Genomic DNA, 16,751 nt, shown 5'->3' with positions numbered 1-16,751 from the left:
TGCCAAAGGTGATAAACCTAACTTTACTACAGTTGCAAACTGGCTTGAGCTTTTAAAACATTTTAAAGTAAGAGACTCAGGCTTTAAACAGATATGAGTGTTTGGTTAAGATTTCAGTGCTACCAGTCCGGGGTCAAACTGTTTTCTCTTCTTCTAACAGCATTGGAGATATTCTAACAAACCCATTTCAGTTATTCCACTGTATGGCAGTAGAGTTTCTAAGGGTGGTACTGTATATAGTTTGGCAGCACCTAGTGGGAGTTTTGCCTGAACCACGTACACAGTATCACCTGACCCATATCTCCTGAGTGAGTCAGGTGTGCTGAATTGGGAGTGTGGAAGACACCACTGAAACACATTAACCTCAGTGTCTCCTGTAAAGCCTAAACCCTGAATCTTCACAGACTTAACTGACATCACCTGATAAGTGATGGAGGCCGCATGGGAGAGAATCATGTTACCTTGATGACAGCAAAGTATGTCTCCTACCATTTTACCTTGTTTTTACTTCATGGTCAACCCACTTCCTGATCTGAACAGCCTCACAGAGTGAGCAAGAGGTGATCAAGATTGTGGTAAGACCACAGTCTTCAACCGGCGCATGATTTAATCTCTTAATGCAGGGTCCAGCTAACCAACATCAGTCCCAGGGGGACACGTGCCTTGACTCTGTGTGGTACAAAATAGGCTGTTACCCAGTGTCAGTCAAACGCATGATCATGTCCCTCGTGTCCAGTCCAGTGAATGACTGGCTGCTCTGCAGTCCTGGGCTCAGAAATATGGAAATAGAGTACAGAAGAGTGAAAGTTCAATCAGAGAGAGAAAGTGCAGTTTGTAAGAAAAGTTCCTAAGATAACAGGACATTTCCAGAGGAAGGACAGTCGGTCTGTAGAACAGCAGCGGATCATATAACAGCAATAAATCAGCGCAGAAAACATGGAGTCTTCCTGTGTCCCAGAAATACTGCATTTTTTTTTTTTTACTATTGTGTGTGTGTGTGTATGTGTGTGAGCCTACAGTAGGATATCAATAACTGGAGACAACAGGCTACTCCTACTACTACTAGTTACTTCCGACTACTACTCCTCCTCCTATTATTAAGGACAACAGAAAGAGAAAGTATTTTCCAGGCGGCTGCTGATCAAATCACCAGTTGTTTCTCTTCTTTTCTTTTCTTTTCTTTTTTTGAGTTACAGTGGATGGTCTATTCTTTACATAGTCTTCAGTATGTTTAGGAAACTCTACTTAGCAGTGACCACTGTTCTGTTTATTTCTACTTTGATACCGCGTACAGGTAAGCCATTTCCTTAACTACACCTATTGAAAGACCATCGACACTACAGAACAAACCTCCTTTTGTTTTTCCACTCAGCTTTAAAGGCTTTACTCGCTGTTTCTGAAAACATGATATGTCCTAAATGTATACCGTATTAATCAGAGCTAAGTGGATTCACAAAGGACCCTGAACTTTTCTTTCGTGTTTTTCCCCTCGTGATATTTTATTCACACCTGCATTCATCAGCGAGTCAGTTCATCAGTTCATCAGTTCAGAAATATCAACTTGTATTAGGCTACTTTTTACATTTTGGAGATAAATATTTCTTTAGAGTTTATCTAGAGAAAGTAAGCACCTGTTCAGTGTCCCCACCTTCGCTCCCACAGGTCCAATCACTTATTTAATTAATTATTCATTATCCCCACTGAAGGCGCCTTCACTCTGTAGGTAAAACAGTGTAGGCAAATCGTCTCAATAAACCGTCATGTTTCAAGTCCTGACCCTCTTGATTCTAATAGTTAAGACTATCTGATAAATGACAGTACAGCCTTTCTGATGTGGGTTAACATTTCTTGCCCAGTTGATTTGGACTGCAGTAATTATACACAGTAATTATACTCGCTTTAACAGCAAAGCAGGTTAATTTGTGAAGCGCCTCTGAACGACGAGGCAACTCAAAGTGCTTTATATAAAACATATGATGATAAGAAAAGGTTCATTAAACCAAAGAGACACATTGACGGGATTTAAAATAAAACAGAATGAAAGATCACAGCGCAGTGATATTCTAAACATCAAGCTGATCTGAAGGAGCTCATCCAGGATCTAAAACCAGCCTCAGAGACCTGTGGACGGTTTAAGGAATTAAATAAACGGACTTTACAGCTTTATAAAGCTGCACCAAATACATTAGAATTCCTAATATCCTAATAATGAGATGACTGATTATTAATTTTTTATAGGCTTTCGTATGAACAATACTTGTTGTTACATGTATGTATATATGTAGTTGAGTTATTTAAGGTTGTGTGAGAAAACCAGGGGACAAATAAATTAAATTAAAATAAATTAAATTAATTTTATTTGACAAAAATGCTACAGCACAAAGGCAACACTCAGATTATACAGAACAAATAAGGAGGGTGTGCAGGGCTGAAGCTGTCAAAAAGTAACTTCTCCTTTCCTAAACACTTTTTCTTGACCTCAATGGAAAATGTCACAAGATCAAGGAAAGGCAAGAAGGAGAGAAGGAATTAGGAAAAGAGAACTGTGGTGTTTAGAGAATCTGACTTACACTAGGCTAAAGTAATTTTTAATGTATAAAATAAAGATGCACATGCACAGTGACTCAGTGCTGAAGGCTACAGTTCAGTAAGGTTTCCCTTCAAACACAGAATCACTGTTCTGAAAGAAAAGATGTTTTCAGTTTATACACAGGGAACATTTAACCATCAGTTACTCATAGGAAGAAACGACAAAACAGATATTGTTTTTTGTTTTTTTTTAAAAAAAACATGTAAGATAGAAATGTTGAAAAAATATATTAACATATAAAGAATATTCAAGGTGAGTTGATTCAGTAGAAAACTCTTTTCATGGCTGGTAATCAGTGTACAGACAATGCTGCACTGTGGTATTTACTGACATTGACAGAGGCACAATTGTTTTCTCATTGATGAGTCCAAACTTCAGATATGAATGAACTTTCACTTTCCTGATTTTCTGGAATTTTTTGCTTCATTTGGATTGATATTTGTCTGTAGTTATATTAAAGCCTGTATACTATGTCCTAATAACAGACTTAAAAATAATTTCTCATTAAGAACCAGCCATTGTAGTGTTAAACTATATTTAGAAACAAAGAGTTCAGTGATGTTGTAACTTTAAGTCTAAATACAATGTTTGTTTCCTCAGAGCAACCTAAAGTGATTGGTTCAACAGTTAAAGCAGCAGTCGGTGAGGATGTCATCCTGCCATGCCACCTGGATCCCCCATTTAACGTCACAAATCTAACAGTAGAGTGGAAATTCACTGGAAACTTAGTGCATCTCTATAGAAGTAGAGAAGATGATCTAACTGATCAACACCTGAACTTCAAAAACAGAACGTCTCTCTTCAAAGATGAAATGGTTAAAGGAAACATTTCATTAAAACTGACCAATGTCACAGAAAATGATGCAGGAAATTACACCTGCAATGTGCCCAAACTGGAAAGTCAGGTCAAACGTGACATCGTTACCCTCACTGTTGGTGAGTACATATAACCCAACACATCAGTGAAATGAAATAATTCTACTTTTGTAACATGTTAAGGGTATTTGTCACTTAAACACAATAAACACAATTACAATCTAACACAAATGTTCATTTTTCCACAGTGAAAGGTGAAGAGAGGGTTGATCCCAGTGAGTAAATATCTTGAGTTCAATCTGTTTGTATCACAATTAGCTTTTATCACCACAACAATCTCTTTTCCTGTTTGTCTGAATTCTATCACATATTTGACTATTTAATCTCATGAGAATATTAACAGTACAAAAAGTTCTGTATATCCTATAATGTACATGCAGATATACCGACAGTTTTACCTTCGTCAGTGTGGTTATTTCTGTTGGTTTACGAGGAATTTAAAGAGACTCTAACGACACAATGTAAAACAAACAGTCAGGGAGACTTGTCACACGTTCTTCATCTGTAATATGAGATGTAAGGACACAAACAATATGTGATGATTTCTCAGATACTTTGATTCCAGTCAACACGTGGGTCACATGTCTGAGAATGAGCTGTTCCTGTGAATGATGTTCTGCCTGGAACACTCAGGCTGTATATGTATGAATGTAATGTAAATAACCACAGTTGTACCGTTTAACACAGATTGAGAGAGTCACAAGTTTGTCAACCCAGAGTTTCCTTGATAACCCGAGTTAAATCAGAGGAGATTAAACTCCCTTCATAGTACAGGCCTCTGGTTTTAGTTTCTAGATTTCAGTCCCCTGTTACCTTCTGCTCTGATCTGGTTCTGTCCTTCAGCTTTCTCTACAACTTTGTCCTCCTTCAATAAAGTGAGGACAAACTGCTGCTGCTGTCTGTACAGCTGATGATGTGCTTTGTTGTCCTCTCAGACCAACAGGTGGAGGTGGAGGAGGGGGTGGAGTCTGTCCAGCTGCCCTTCAGAACCACAGGTGACCTGCCTCAAGACGTCAGAGTGGAGTGGACGAACAACGACAACAGGATGGTCCATGTGTATGAGAACGGCTCTGACCGACCTGAAGAACAGGACCAGGTTTACAGAGACCGAACAGAGATGAAGAAAGACCTGCTGAGAACTGGAGACCTCAGTCTGACCCTGAAACACCCCAAAGTCACAGACACAGGAGAATACAGATGTGTGGTGTACAACAGGGAGGGAAACTACATGAGAGGGAAAACAGTGCAGCTCAAAGTGAAAGGTCAGAATGATTTGTTTGTCTCTAGTTGTTTGTTAGTTCTGTTTATACTATAATGTACATGCAGATATACAGACAGTTTTACCTTTATCAGTGTGGTCTGAGAAAAAAAATCTTGGTTGATTATTTGTTGTACTGTTTTCCTGTGAAATTAAGAATCTTTTTACTTTTTACTTCCAGACACAGAAAACAAGACATGTAAGTAGAAAAACAGTTGTCTTTACTGTATCCTATAGATCTAAAGTTACTCCTGTGTCATTCGTTCTCCCTTTCTTAAAGAAACTGTTGAATCTGTAAGTGGTCAGTGTTAAAGCATCATCTGCTGGAGGGTTGTTGAGTTTGTTCAGCAAATTTGGTTCATTATGTGTTTTACTGGTCTCCTGTCAAATTAAGTATTAAATTCAGAATCCCTCTGATTATTTTTGGGTTAGATTTTAAGACACCTGAGCAGTCATGTAGAAAAAGGATGGATGTTATCAGAGTGAAGAACAAATCTTTTCTCTGTTCTTTCAGGGATTTGGGTTGTGGTTGTGGTTGGTGTCCTTGCATTTATCATTGGAATCATCATTGGAATCATCATTGGATTCATCATCTGTCATTATAAACAAAATCGCAGAGATGCCAGTAAGTCACAAATTTCTCCTCTGTTCATTTAAAGAACAGGTCAGATGCTCATGACTGTTCATTCCTCCTCCTTCCATGTACAGCTGATATGAAGAATAAGCAAACGATGCTTTTAATGACCAGTGTGAACAGGAGCAATGATTGGAACTGTGCTCATGAGCACCAGTATTATGTTTTAAAGACTGACTTGAACTTGAACTGTGAACCCGTCCTTCCCTGTAATGTTGAGTTTGACTGTTCATCTGCTCAGAAACCTAGAAACTGAGTTTAACACATTTATACAGGCATGATTACTCTTTTACTCTTTTACTGCTAATTATTGTTCCTTTGTGTTTTTTGACTCTCTTTTGTCTTATTTGCTGCCTCAGATAGATGATTCTTGTTTTTAACATGTGCTGCAAAAGAGAGTTGATGACTGACATTTCATTGAAACTGTCATATTACCAGATTCTCGATGCAGAGATCGAACCCAAGACCAGGACCAAAACAATGCCAATGATGGAGGGGATCCCACATCTCTTAGAGCCCAGCAGAACATACCTCTTAGAGCCATGCAGAGCAATGACAACATGGACAACAATGGAGACAACGTGAACACCTGACAACAACACTGACGAGGACTGCACTGATAACGACGATGGCCCTGATAATTGAACATATCACCTGTTTTGCTGACTCAGATCCAACAATATGAAGGATAAATGATATTCCTTATGCTCTTGGAGCTATTTTTCTTTTTCATTTTTATCATTTCAGCTGTCATTGTGAGATATGCTATTATTTGACATTGTGATCATTTTCTCAAGAGATAATGTTGTCTAACCTTGGTGGAGGTACGTGATCTACTGAGTGCTATTTCAGTTTAACCATTTTAATTTTGTGCCTGTTTTTAAAATCTTTTTTTTCATAGTGGTGATCTGTTCTGTGTGTTTTTACCTTGTTTTATTACTTTCTGAAACATTTGTTTTGAAAGGTAGTATGAAGCTTTGTAGACTGTGAAACATCTGGATAAAGAAGCTGAGATGTTGAAACTGTGATTGTTGTTTGTTAAAAAAATATATTTACTTAATTTTTACTTATATATATTACTAAAAATTTTTTTTTACAATCATTGAACACTACTTTAATCCTCTCACACTCTGATAAGACCTCTGTTTTATGCATTACAACACTGCAGGATGTGTGTGCACATAGTGTTCAACTTAAGAAAAAACTTTGATTTTTTTGATGAAAAAAAAAAAAAGATTTTGCTAATTTGTGATGTTCTTGGGAAGAATTTTATACAATCTCCAAGTTGTCTTTGCACTGAATTCTAGTGAGACAGCAGCATTTACCAAAGACGTATCAAATCACTGCAAAGTGCAAACTATGCATCATTTAACTGAATGAAATTAACCTTTTATGACCCTGAGCCATAACCTGTATTTGTATTTGAGTGTGGCAGCTGTCAGATTATTACTGTTTTAGCATAATCTGTTGTATACACTGTAAATATCTTTTAAAAATATCCTCTCCTCTTTATGTTAGGACAGTAGGTAAGATGCCTGTATTTTTAGTTGTTTTTTGTTTGTTGGTGTGGATGTGCTCTACTTATCACCTTTTCTACTCTGATAAATAAATCAGTTGTGTTTGGAGTGAAAATCTGCTGTAGCACTGGTGTGTGAAGAGAGGGGCATCATTTTATGCTATGCTAACAGGTACATACACTCACCAGACACTTCATTAGATTCACCTGCTCAACTGCTCATTAACACAAATATCTAATCAGCCAATCACATGGCAGCAACTCAGTGCATTTAGCCATGTGGACATGGTCAGGCCAACCTGCTGTAGTTCAGACTGAGCATCAGACTGGGGAAGAAAGACGATTAAAGTGACTTTGAATGTGGCTGTTGGTCTGTTTCAGAAACTGCTGATCTACTGTCTGATAGAGACGAGAAACGACACAAGGAATGATGCCAAATGTGAATATTTATTGTACCAAAGGTAGACAGAGATATCTGTTAGTATGGAGCAGTCAGTTTCATCAGTAATGTGGATGTTTTTGTGTGAACATCAGGAGGTGGGGTGTTGTATGGGTAAACACAAGTGCTGCTGGGCTTTTCCCTTCAGAGCACACCCAGCCCAGGTGCTGCAAACCTGCCTGGCTGCATCAACCACAGCTCTCCATTACTGCTACCCTGATGTGATGTGATGATGCCATAAAAAAAAAAAAAAAAACACACACACACACACACACACACACACACCCAGCACTGTAACAAGAAAAACTGTAACATAACATTTCATATACTAATTTCATATATATTGCAGGGAGACATTTTTTATACCTTTACCACCAACTGTTTGAATTCACAGCCCAAAATAAACAAGGACGAACAATAATCAGCTGCAGGGTGGGACTAAATCTTCATTTAGCCTCAGGTCAAGTCCAGTATCAAGACATCTAAGGCCAAAGTCAAGTCAAAGTCCTGCTCTTTGAGCTTTGAGTGCAAACGACTCGTCTTTAGTTCTTGGGGGAGCATAATGTGTCGTTTCAAGTCAAAGCTGAGTTGTAGGTCTTTTTTTTATTGGGAATCTAAATTCATCAAATTCATGACATTTGCTTAGCTGTGCACTAAGCTTTTAAAACTTCTAAATGCTGTGTGCAAAACCATACATTCTGATATTCCAGGTTAATACATTAAAAACACTTTAAAAAATACAAAGTAGTTTCCCAAATAACATTAATTTGTCCAGGGTTTAAAATATAAGTCAGAGTTTCCACCACAACGCAATGTGTTTGTGGTTCTAAAACCACTGTTATTAAAATTCATCAACAGTGTGTCTTTCCAGGGAAAAGTTCCCGATCACTCTGGATAATGCACAGATTACACACTGTTACCAGTACAGGAACAAATACATGTTATTTGGGTGAATCAGCTTCTTCACATTCATCATCTTTCAAAGTGCACAGTCTTGTCAAAGTGTCTGTAAAAATATAAACTTCCTCACTGTGTGCAAAATACTTTCTAGACCTTAACTTCTTGAAGTGTTCTCTGTGTGTGTTTGGGTGTCGGCTGTTCTTCCAACTCCTCATCCTCCCTCTGTGGTAACTCATCATTTCAGATTCTCCAGTTCGGCTTCATTTGCCGGCTCTGCTGCTGCTGCTGCTGTGAGATCATAGAATTATATTAAATACACTGTGTTTGACAGTAACACAGCAACCTTACTGCTGGACACAACACTGGTATTGGACAGTTCTGCTCATCCCCATATTACATTCAATGACACCACTTATCAATAACTGAACATGGCAGATACAATATAGTTAAGGGAAGATTAGCTTAAAGGTGCTATATGTACGTTTTGCTATTGCTACATAGCTAACGTTAGCATTAACAGCTGTTTACTAACCAGTCTAGAAGAAGCTCTTGTTAAGTCAACAGCTGTTAATGCTAACATTAGCTATGAAGTGATAGCTAAAACTTCAGGATCATTCCCCTCTAACTGAGTGACAGTCAGCAGCTCAAACTGCTGGAATCAGACCCAGAGAGTTCAGACTGATGCTGAACTCAGTTAAAAAGACTGAGAAGTCATTAAAAACCAGCATTCATCTGCAGGAAACTGACAGAAAGGTCAGATAGTGATAATACCTGAACGTCTGACTCGATTCAGCGACTGACTGAGACGTCGAAGAGACAAAAACACTTGGGACAAACAGAAACCTGCATAACATTAGAAACACAAAGAGATATTAATAATCAGTTCATGTTCAGAGATCACAGTCTTTCCTGGACACTGGATGTAAAACATGAGGTGTGAAGTTTTACATAGTGAAAGTAACTCAGGTGGTGCTCTAAATATCATATCACACACATCTGAATAGATTCTAATGATGCAGCTGGAATTATAACAGGTTTTATGTTAATGCAGTTAAATTGAAAGTGGAAATAAATGACTTACGCTTTGCACATTTCTTTTTCATCAATAGCACAAAGAGGACAAGGACAAGAACAGCAACAATAACTCCAGCAGCTATTTTCCAAACCTCGTTAGTATCTGGAAGAATATCAGAGACACTGAGCTGATTCCAGGTTGTAAAAGTGTTTAATGTGCAAAACTACTGTCACACTTTACACCTGCTTCTCTTTTCACTGAGCTGTCTGACGTTTCATTACTTCATATGCATGTGCATCTGTCCTCATTCACTACAGCAACAGACGTATAATGAAAACAGATTGTTGACTGAAGCATCCTGTGTTCACAGAGCTGAGAATAATCTGTTTCTCTTGAACTACTGAGAAGTTCCTCACCAGTGTCTGATGACTTGGTTGTGTTACTCTGGACGTTAGCAGTAGCCTGTATGATCCCTGAGCGTCCTGTTACATCTGCAATGACACAAAACAGCATTAAATGACCTGGAGAGAGCTGATGAAGACAAATCAACCCAAAGCTCAGTTCCTCCTGTGCACAACTGAGGAATTTAAAGCCAAAAACATGAAGACATTTTCTGACCCATGTGGTCGTTTGAGTCTCCTCCCTTTTTCTTTAGAACTGTAAGAGAAAACAAAAGAGACTTTGAAAGTTTGGACAGTACATGTGTGTTGTCATCACCTGTTCAGTTGCTTTTTCTTTTATTGTAAAGTAATTCACCATTAATGACTGAGTCCTCGGATAACTAATATGTAAAGTGCTGTTAAGACTTTTATACAAAATGAATGGGTTTACTCTAATGTTACATTATATGTCTCTGTGGTGTTTAACATACTCACCAAGAATCAGCTTAATGCATTTCCTCTCATCCGGACTGTCCAGATGAAGACAGCAGCAGTACTCTCCTCCATCTGCCTCTGACACTCTGAAGAGTTTGAGTGAGGCGTTTCTTTTCTGAAACTCTTCTCTGGAAACAGATGCTCTCCCTGAGTGTTTATACAGGCCATCACTGTACCCTCCTCTGATGGTGTAAATGTCCTCGTTACCACGACTCCACTCCAGTCTATCACGGTCCACTCTGACAGTGAACTCAGGGAGACATGGGAGAATAACATCACTGCCGTTCACTGCTTCTACAGGCGGATTCTCCTTAAACCCTCCTGGACTAACAGGACAGCCTGTCCCTGTCAGCTGACCTGTGCACAAACAAACAAACAAACAAACAATTCATCAGACGTTTAGACTAATGTGAACTACTTAGTTTAACTGTTCCTTCTTTGCGTTTGGAGAATGACTCTGTCTTACATCAGGTGTCCTCACCAACAGGAGGAAAATCTTTTTCTTTAATAAGTTTAACTTGTTGCTTCCATCTCCATTCTTATGGTCTCAGGTTTTCTATTTGAATTCCCTTTCTTCGCTTTTAGAGCCAGATGTTTTCAGACTGAGGTAAACCGGCAACGCAAGAAGTTCCGCAGTTTCCGAGAAAAAATGGCAGCAACAGAAGTTCCGCAGGAAAAGATGTAATAGTCTGTAATATCACTGTAACATTAAAGCGTACTACACTAGAACAGCTGCCTTATTCTTTATCAGGAAAAGTTTTATGTTCGATATTTTCTGACAGACAGGGAAAAAAGGAGGAGATTGCGCAACCAAGTGAAAGCTGTCGAGACTTCCTTGAGTAAAAACAAACAAACATCAAGAACTCAAAACGAAACCAACTCAGTCAAGTTGATATGGACGAAAATACCAACCCACATCAGAGAACTCTGCTTTATGAAGTAGTCTTACCGTGGAATCCCATTAGCAGCAGGAGGATCAGGACTCCGTGAGGCATGACGGTCCGTCACAGTGACTGACTGCTGCTGATTTCACAATCAAGCTGAACGTGAACGCACCTCTCTGGTTGATCTGCCTGATCTGTCTTTTCTCAGCACGTTCAAGGTGTGTGAGCATTTTGGTATCGGCTTAGAGAGCTCTCATAACTGTACGAGCCATGCATGTGGACGCAATGCAACAAGGGAGAAAAGGGGCTGTAAATCCACAGCTGGCAAGAAGGAACCTTAGTTTAGGTTCATCACAGTTTCCTGTGTGTAGTGATGTTTTGAGCAGACGTATTTCACAGATATGCAGGAAGCATTTTGTGCATGCCTTCAAATCACTTTTGGAATACAAGATAGTAACTGCAGGATACTGCTGTGAATCTACTGATACTGTCACCAAGTGTTTTGAAGAAATCTACCATGATGAACTAACCCCAAATGGCGTTAAATGAACTGTCCACAGATGTGGACATAAGAGTCTAAAGAATCGATTAAAAAGTATTTGTCTACCCTGAACACTTTTACCAACCTTTATCATACAACTGTTGATGAAAGTACACCAAACCAACCATAACCATCTCCTTCACTATCACAGCTTTATCAGTTCTCACACTTCTTTTAGAGTCCTTCAGACAGTGTCTCACACTGACCCAAACAAGTGTAGAAAGTCGACTCACACACATTCACAGTTCAGGATGCTACAAATAGTTTAACAGACTTAGCATTGACTTGACTTGACACTGAAATGGACAGGTTTGTTTTGTGTTGGTGTGAACCACAGGAGGGCAGGAGAGCACAGCAGGTGTCAACATGAGCTCATGATGACTTCTCTGCTAAAACACACTTAAAGAGTCTTTGTATCCATCAGTGGATTACAACGACGATCCAAGATCCTTTATTTTCCAAAAGAGTTTGAAGTCAAGAAAATCATTTTCATCACAGGATGAAGTTTTACAAACTTGAGTTACCTTTGGCATGAGTGTGTCTGTTGCTCAGAGTATGTGCTAGTGTAGATTTCCTGTCTGAGCTCAGTATGTGGGTGGACTTTTCTCCGAAAGTGACTCAGAGAAGAAACGGCATCAACAGAATGGAGATCCCATCGTTCTGCCTTTTTATGTGTAAGAAATTTGACTTTTTTCAGTCATTTCACCATCAGCTCTCTCCATTGCAGCTGTGGTCTGCAGCTCAGGGACAACCTGCTAAAAGACAGAAAAATAATTTTCTGATTGAAATTCTTTGATATCAGTTAGGTTCCATTGACTGTCTGATACCTTCTGTGATCAACGAACAGCAGCACAACATGTGGAGTAACATCAAATCTTGCTGTGTTGGATGGATGTTAAAGGGTCTGGTGTTTCCTAGCCATACAGACTGTTCTCAGTTTTGTTTGTTCAGGTTTTGATCTAGCTGTCTTTAAGATTTCTGCCCCAACCCCAAAACAAAATGTTGCCTCTTAAAGTTGGACATTAGGAAAAAGAAAAACCTGAGCACATCAGTGGAGAAACATGATGAATGCAGATGAAGTTTTATACATGCTCCCACTGGGTGGACCCTGATTTCATTTTAAGATGGCAGGACGATCTAAGAGAACAAATGGTTCTTTGTTGGGGAAAAAATGGCAGAAGCTTCAGTCAGAAATGCTGCTCAGTTGGTGTTCGAACAGGAAGTGACATCTGCGTTTAGATTTATAGGAAAAATGTCAGAAAATTGGTCCCGGAAACTGTGGTCGACAGTGCACATCTGATGACTGTGATGTCTGTGCATTAGTGCGATATGCAGAGGAAAACCTAAAGAGCAACTCTTGGTGATGGCAGCAAGAACAGTCTGTAAACAGTTACATACGGTGGCTGTGCATAAAGCCCTCAGCACAGAGGTGAAGTCACATTTGAGAGTGTGGAGGTGTAAAAACCACAGAGGCACTGCTCTACAGAGGAGTAGAAAAAGTTATTAGGTAAGATTAGCCACTAGATGTGTGATGTGCAGCAAGAAAACAGAGGCCTGACTCGTGCAGTGAGGGAGCTCTGCAATAAAAGGTTGTTCTGGGAGATCATCTTCAACCCATCAGGATGATGGGTGACAGTGCTCCCATCCTCAGGGCATGGGTATGAATATGATGTGACTCATATGCTGTGGCCTTCACAGTCACCAGATCTCAACCCAACTGAACAGATACGACAGATTCATCCCTCCACTAGAGTTCAGAGACTTGGAGAATCAGTGCAGATGTGGATGTTCTGGCAGCTCGTGGTGACACTGAGACATGTGCTGGTTGTTGGTTTTTCCTTTAATTTGTCACCTTTTGTTGTATTTATTTATAATTTGGGTGAACTGTCGCTTTAACTTGGCAGCAGTGTTTCCTTTACTGTTAATAGTGTGATGACTTAGAAATCCCAACTTACTATTGGTCAAAGTAAAGTCACTAAAACCCCCACATTGTGGTGTGATAGTAGCAGCAGCAGTAACATGGCTGGAACAGGAACAGGACTGACCACATTATAGAAAATGCACAGGTCTTGTTATAAACACACTCATAAGGAGCAGATGACGATCTGACCCCGATGATCTTTTCCTGTCTGAACCCACAGCAGCCACACTGAGCGTCTATCCTGACAGACCTCAGTTCTTCCGCTACGAGACCTTCTCTCTGAGCTGCTCGGTGCCGGGGGGCTTCGATGGCTGGGCGGTGAAGAGAAACACCTCCTCTGGGTCGGTTGTTCCATGCGAGGTCGGCTGGGGTCGCTCAAATGGATCTTCCTGCACTATTAAGGGCGTGTACTCGTCAGACAGCGGACTGTACTGGTGCCAGTCTGAACGAGGGGAGTGCAGCAACGTCCTCAACATCACAGTCAACAGTATTTGTCACTTTGCTTTTTGTTGTACATTTTCTTTATTGAACATTTTGTTGATTTCCTGCAACTAAACAGACTGAGTTCTAAGACCAAAGACTGTGGTTTGTCTCTGTGTGTCTCAGCTGGAGATGTGATCATGGAGAGCCCTGCACATCCTGTAACAGAGGGACAACCAGTGACTCTTCACTGTTTCCACAAGGAAAGATATGGGGCGATATCTACGTCAGGTTTCAATGCTACGTTCTACAAAGACGGTGTTTTCATTGGGATCCACACTGAAGGAAAGTTGATCATTCCATCGGTGTCCAAGTCTGACGAAGGCCTCTACAAGTGTGGACATCCCACACAGGGAGAGTCACCGCAGAGTTTTCTGGCTGTGACAGGTGACGATGATGTTTCTGGCTCTTTGTACAGTACAGGTGTGATGGACATATCTCTGAGACTAAACTATTCCAGAGGCAGGACTCTCAGCAGCTGGTAAGGTACAATTAGAAGCTGCATTACTAATACTCTGAAGCTACAAATGTGTACTTGAAATACTAGCAAGGCAGCTTCAGCCTCTTCGAGCTGACTGCTGCTTTTTAGACTCCACTCCACTTAATTTCTTTGAACGCAGAAATGAAACTTCATATTAACTGAGAAAAGGTCTACATGTGTAAATATGGGGGAAGTTGCGGTCCAGTCCAGTTACTGTTCTGCACTGATTCGACATCACACTCACACTGCTGCAGCTCTGTTAGAGCCATGAGACAGTTTTAAAGGATTGTAGTAGAACTGAATGGTGTTTGCTTGAGCCTCTGCAGCAGCACGCCGGTAGTCGACAGATGATTTAATAGCTTAAAGGCAAATGGAGACTGTCATCAGTAAACAGGTGTCCTCTAATAAATCTAATCAAATTCTCTTTTTACCATTGAACAAAGAATCAGCACAGTCAACTTCAGGAAATATAACTTCAGGCAATGTCACATTCAGATGCAGCAAACAAAGGCAGAGTGAGCAGGCTCTGATCCAGGCCTCTGATCAGGTGTGCTACAATAGGTTGATGGGCTAAGCCCCGCCCCCCAGGACTGAACAGGAAGTAGGGTTTTCAATAAGTTATAAGTTATAAGTTTAAGCAGTTTAAGCCTCTGACTGTCACTCAGTTAGAGGGAGATCGTATCGTGTTCAGGGAGCAGAGGTGTTGTAGGCAGGTGTGGTCACAGTGTTTTGATGTGATGCTGTTTCTTCCTCGTAGACCGAGCTCAGCCGACCAGCGTTCCTCCCACTCCTCCTCCTCCTCATCCTCCCATCATGACTGTGCCCAGGCTGGTGTGTTTCATCCTGCTGTTTGTCTTCTACACTGCCATAATGATACTGTGTGTGTGCATATACAGAAAGTGGGCTCAAGGTAAGAACACCTCTGAAACCGTTCTATATTCCAGTCTTTATTCTGCCTACAGACTTGTAAAGGCTTAGATCTGTCTCAAACCCTCAAACAGAGGGCTGGAGGAAACAGGACTGACTCTTCAGTCCGACCAGCCAACAGTTACCATACACACAGGTTACCATGGTGACTGACCTCAATAAAAAGTGAAACTGCTAAAGATACGGGAACAACAAGATGAGGCATGAAGGAAGAGAAACTACAGCACAGGTTAAAATGAACTGCACACTGATGCCACCTACCTGAGGCTCAGAGCAGGTGACTGACAGCTAGAGCTTATTCAATGTTTTAACAGCTGCTGGGAAATGATAACAGTAACATTCAAAGGATAAAAACAAGCCTACACAGTGAAGTGTATGAGAGTTATGAAGTTATAAATGAAGATGGATAATATCATATCTGAGACTATGAGTGTTTAAACTGAAGGATGTTGTGTTTACCTGTCAACCCTGTTTAAAACAGCTGTAACGTGAATAATCTCTCTGCTCCTCCTGCAGTTCGAGCTGATGCTAAAAGAAGAAGAAGTCCTAATCATCTCGAACGGTGAGAAGAAGAAGAAGAGGAAGAAGAGAACACAGAATAACCAACCTGCCAACAAACATTATATGCTGAGAAATTTTTACTGCAAATAAGGCAATAATTTTATTTTTTTATTTATCCTGTTTTTAAAATGTATTGATGAGCTGTTTACATTAAAGTCTTAACATCTAATAATCTGTATGAACTGGACCGTGTTGTTGAGAACGTCCTGGTTCCTGCATCTGATGAGTTTTATGATGGATCAGCTCTGTGGTCCAGTTGTACAGACAGGTCTCTGAGACAAAGCTGTTCTAGAGGCAGGACTCACTGTTTGAGTAGAAACTGAGTGGCTGCAGCTGATGAGGTACAATCAGTCTCTCCATTACTGAGAATCTGAGAACGTGTACTTCTTACCAGGAAGGCAGCTTTGAACTGTTTGGCTTGGCTGCTGTCAATGAGCTTATTAGAGTTGTATTATTTTATCCTATGTACCAATATTTATCTGTACTGTATCTGAATTACAGACTGAGGAATAAATCATTGTTTGTTGTACAGGACCGATGTTCATCAGACTTGTTGACTGAACATGTTGGAGCTGTTTATTTCAGAGGCATCATTAGCTCTACTGTCAGGGTACTGCCAGTACAACCAGTGTCATTCAGCCTACCCACAGAGAGAGGGCACCATTGGGCCACTAAACCTTCATGGATTCCACTGGAATGGTAAACACACTTCTCTTTCTTTGGTTGTTGAGTTTCACCTCAGCAGCAAACTGCGATTTAACATCTGTTGAAATGAGACTTGAAGAAATCTACAGAGTCCATTTGGAGTAAAAGGTGACCCAGCTGCAGCAGAGGGATGGACACGAGCCAGATC

At 40.2% G+C, this 16,751-nt stretch overlaps 3 protein-coding genes across 7 annotated transcripts; 2 read left to right on the top strand and 1 right to left on the bottom strand.

Annotated features, from left to right (window-relative positions):
- The first annotated feature begins 1,104 nt into the window (after positions 1-1,104).
- LOC108889320 (butyrophilin subfamily 3 member A2) lies at positions 1,105-7,004 on the top strand. Of its 2 annotated transcripts, XM_018685712.2 has the most exons (7): positions 1,105-1,294; positions 3,191-3,526; positions 3,655-3,681; positions 4,402-4,728; positions 4,906-4,923; positions 5,239-5,349; positions 5,797-7,003. In XM_018685712.2, exons 1-7 carry the CDS (start codon positions 1,228-1,230, stop codon positions 5,949-5,951), a joined length of 1,041 nt encoding a protein of 346 aa, XP_018541228.1. In that variant the 5' UTR covers positions 1,105-1,227; the 3' UTR covers positions 5,952-7,003. The 2 variants fall into 2 exon arrangements, with proteins under 2 accessions (XP_018541228.1, XP_050923305.1); XM_051067348.1 differs by lacking the exon at positions 5,239-5,349 and having other exon boundaries at positions 5,797-7,004.
- Positions 7,005-7,302: 298 nt separating this feature from the next.
- Positions 7,303-11,204, bottom strand: LOC108889321 (uncharacterized). Of its 4 annotated transcripts, none has more exons than XM_018685713.2 (7): positions 11,053-11,204; positions 10,104-10,460; positions 9,847-9,885; positions 9,645-9,719; positions 9,295-9,390; positions 8,985-9,056; positions 7,303-8,501 (listed from the first exon to the last, which is right to left on the bottom strand). In XM_018685713.2, exons 1-7 carry the CDS (start codon positions 11,096-11,098, stop codon positions 8,449-8,451), a joined length of 738 nt encoding a protein of 245 aa, XP_018541229.1. In that variant the 5' UTR covers positions 11,099-11,204; the 3' UTR covers positions 7,303-8,448. The 4 variants fall into 4 exon arrangements, with proteins under 4 accessions (XP_018541229.1, XP_018541230.1, XP_018541231.1 ...); XM_018685714.2 differs by having other exon boundaries at positions 7,303-8,498; XM_018685715.2 differs by lacking the exon at positions 9,295-9,390.
- An 812-nt stretch (positions 11,205-12,016) lies between these two features.
- Positions 12,017-16,432, top strand: LOC108889318 (Fc receptor-like protein 4). Its single transcript, XM_018685708.2, has 5 exons — positions 12,017-12,202; positions 13,670-13,936; positions 14,056-14,316; positions 15,168-15,320; positions 15,854-16,432. The coding sequence occupies exons 1-5, from the start codon at positions 12,118-12,120 to the stop codon at positions 15,901-15,903; spliced, it is 816 nt and encodes a 271-aa protein (XP_018541224.1). The 5' UTR covers positions 12,017-12,117; the 3' UTR covers positions 15,904-16,432.
- The last annotated feature ends 319 nt before the right edge of the window (positions 16,433-16,751 follow it).

The sequence above is a fragment of the Lates calcarifer genome, unplaced genomic scaffold, assembly GCF_001640805.2.
Source record: "Lates calcarifer isolate ASB-BC8 unplaced genomic scaffold, TLL_Latcal_v3 _unitig_1520_quiver_1755, whole genome shotgun sequence".
Lineage (NCBI taxonomy): Eukaryota > Metazoa > Chordata > Actinopteri > Centropomidae > Lates > Lates calcarifer.
This window is presented reverse-complemented; position numbering and strand designations above follow the sequence as displayed.

Excerpts from the sequence above, each read along its gene's own strand:
- LOC108889320 (XM_018685712.2), top strand. The coding sequence starts at position 1,228 with ATGTTTAGGAAACTCTACTTAGCAGTGACCACTGTTCTGTTTATTTCT. Across the intron at positions 3,527-3,654 it reads CATCGTTACCCTCACTGTTG|TGAAAGGTGAAGAGAGGGTT; the intron begins GTGAGTACATAT and ends ATTTTTCCACAG. Across the intron at positions 3,682-4,401 it reads TGAAGAGAGGGTTGATCCCA|ACCAACAGGTGGAGGTGGAG; the intron begins GTGAGTAAATAT and ends TTGTCCTCTCAG.
- LOC108889321 (XM_018685713.2), bottom strand. The coding sequence starts at position 11,098 with ATGCCTCACGGAGTCCTGATCCTCCTGCTGCTAATGGGATTCCACG. Across the intron at positions 10,461-11,052 it reads GCTGCTAATGGGATTCCACG|GTCAGCTGACAGGGACAGGC; the intron begins GTAAGACTACTT and ends GTTTGTGCACAG. Across the intron at positions 9,720-9,846 it reads AGACTCAAACGACCACATGG|ATGTAACAGGACGCTCAGGG; the intron begins GTCAGAAAATGT and ends GTGTCATTGCAG.
- LOC108889318 (XM_018685708.2), top strand. The coding sequence starts at position 12,118 with ATGTGGGTGGACTTTTCTCCGAAAGTGACTCAGAGAAGAAACGGCATC. Across the intron at positions 12,203-13,669 it reads ATCGTTCTGCCTTTTTATGT|CAGCCACACTGAGCGTCTAT; the intron begins GTAAGAAATTTG and ends CTGAACCCACAG. Across the intron at positions 14,317-15,167 it reads GAGTTTTCTGGCTGTGACAG|ACCGAGCTCAGCCGACCAGC; the intron begins GTGACGATGATG and ends TCTTCCTCGTAG.